A 2,672-nucleotide genomic window follows, 5' to 3' on the forward strand; every position below is an offset into this window, starting at 1 on the left:
GTGTGTGTGTATGTGTGTGTTTATGTGTGTATGTATATATATATATATGTGTGTGTATGTGTGTGTGTGTGTGTGAAGGCACATGACTCAGTGGTTAGAGAATCGGGCTTACAATCATGAGGAAGTGAGTTCAATTCCCAAACCGGGCTGTGTGTTGTGTTTTTCTTGAGCAAGACACTTTATTTCACATTGCTCCAGTTCATCATTGGTGCCAAGTTGTGTCGGCCTTTGCCTTTCTTTTGGGTAGCATTGGTGGCATGGAAAGGGAAGGCTGGTGTGCATGGGCAGCTGCTGGTCTTCCATAAACAACCTTGCCCAGATTTGTGCCTCAGAGGGTAATTTTCTATCTAGGTGCATTCTCATGGTCATACATGACCGAATGGTGTCTTTACCCAATATGTATACATAAAATTTCTTTTGTTTGAGACTTCAAGTTTCCTCTGAGAACTTATTCAAAATGTAAATATTCTTGGCCTACAACAATTCATCCAATTGAGAGTTAGACTGGGTACCTCTGTGGTTGGGGTACCCAGTCTAACTCACAGGGAGCTGAATTGTTTCATAAGAGTTTCAACACAGGATTGAAAGCTTTCAGTTTCCTCTTGCTAGAATCTAATGAGCTGCTGTAGGGTGGAATAGTAAAAACCTGAAAAATTATAATTTCATTAATAATCTATCAACTCAAAGATTTAAAAAATTTAATTGGTGCAATTATTTCCAAAACCAAACAGAGAGAAGTAAATGTGTTACCTGCTTAGCTAATGATGGCTGACTAAGCCCTGGTGATGAGGAAGTAGTGGCGACAGCAGAAGCAGCAGCAACTGAAATAGGAGTTGCTGTAGAGGACTTGGGAGAGATGGCAGGGACAGGTATAGAGGCTACCTGCATGGCAGAGTTCGTAATAGTGGCAGGGATCTGTACAGGAACAGTTTGTCCTGTAGGTAACTGCAAGAACACTTGCATTGTATACTGAGCAGATGAGATAATATTGGGGGACAACCTACAAAGAAAAACGAAAACAAATTAATTAAAACAAATGTCACATAAGTAACAATCAAACAAACATCATAATTGTGAGTGACAGACTTGTGTGTCACATATTTATCATTCAATTGACAGCCATACAAGTGTCAACCATGAGATGAGTGACAGACGTGTGTGTCACATATTTATCGTTCAATTGACAGCCATAAAAGTGTCAAACACCCATGAGACGAGTGACAGACTAATGTGTCACATATTTATCATTCAATTGACAGCCATACAAGTGTCAAACAACCATGAGATAAGTGACAGACTAGTGTGTCACATATTTAGCATTCAATTGACAGCCATACAAGTGTCAAACACCCATGAGACAAGTGACAGTTAAATGATTGTAGTAACTGCATCATAGAAATGACAGCCACACAATGCCAGCCAAGATAACCATCACACAAGTGAAGATGATGATCACCAATGACACTGACAAAAATTATACCTGAACTATAAGAACAATGACAACAACAAACACACACACACACACACACACCATGCGACCAGCCACCAACCAACCACCCAGTACATGGTTTGAACTTACATGGGAGCTGCAGTAGTGTGCATGACTGTGGGTAGAGTAGTAGTTGTACTACTGACGGCGGTGCCTTCCGTCGTTGACTGCACTGAACTGTCTGCAAGCTGTGATGTCGTTGACATGACCCCGTCGTCATCCGAAGTGGTCGACGTGGGCTGAGGCATGGAATGCGTTGCAGAAACAGCGACAGAGGCCGAAGCCGGAGGCGATCCCATGGACAATCCATGGCTGGACTGACCGCTCTCCTGTTGCTGCTGCTGCTGCTGCTGTTGTTGCTGCTGTTGCTGAACCACACTGCTTCTTGACGATTCATCTGCTACTTGGATTTCTATGTCCTCGTTCTCCAATTTGAGAGTTTCCACAATTTTGTGTGGTCTCGAGACCACGGGGGTATTGAGTACTTCATTGGAATGTGGACCTGGTAAGGGGACAGCCTAGAAAGCAAGAAAAAAAAGATAACAAAATCAGTTCCCAGTGCTTGCAGCAAAAAATGAAAATAGTATTAAGGTTTTAATCTCTCTAAATCATTTTCTCTGGTTAGCTTCTTAATGCACCATGCATCAATGAAAAAACAGGGATGATGATGATGATGATGATGGCAATGACGACGACGACGATAATTATGATGATGATGATGACGATGATTATGATGATGATGATAATGATGATGACGATGATGATGATGCTACTGAGATGATGATGATGATGACAAGATAGGAGTAATGATAATAACAAGATGATAATGATAAGAACAAAATGAGAGTGATGATGATAACAATTATAACGATGATGATGGTGACAAGATGATGACAATCATAACAATGACATGACGAATGATGACAACGACAAGATAATAGTAATGATGATGATGATGATGATGATGATGAATGACAGTGATAACAATGACAAAATAGAAATGACGACAGACAAAGCTATATATATATAAGAATTTTTACAATGACATCTCTCGTTTACAAAACTGTACCTGGTAAGATACTGTTGTTGAATCAGTCATGTGTGTACATAAGTACTTGCACACACACACACACACACACACACACACACACACACACACACACACACACACACACACACACAC

The 2,672-nt window shown here is 40.7% G+C and overlaps 1 protein-coding gene across 1 annotated transcript in view; it reads right to left on the reverse strand.

Moving 5' to 3' along the window:
- LOC106878431 (cyclic AMP-dependent transcription factor ATF-2) overlaps positions 1 to 2,672 on the reverse strand; it is a 19,761-nt gene that overhangs the window by 7,963 nt on the left and 9,126 nt on the right. The window contains exons 4-5 of the mRNA XM_014927640.2: positions 1,580 to 2,007; positions 751 to 1,000 (exon numbers count right to left, since the gene is read on the reverse strand). Coding sequence (XP_014783126.1) covers positions 751 to 1,000; positions 1,580 to 2,007 — 678 coding nt within the window. The remainder of the gene's footprint in view (positions 1 to 750; positions 1,001 to 1,579; positions 2,008 to 2,672) is intronic.

This window comes from Octopus bimaculoides, chromosome 17, assembly GCF_001194135.2.
Source record: "Octopus bimaculoides isolate UCB-OBI-ISO-001 chromosome 17, ASM119413v2, whole genome shotgun sequence".
NCBI lineage: Eukaryota > Metazoa > Mollusca > Cephalopoda > Octopoda > Octopodidae > Octopus > Octopus bimaculoides.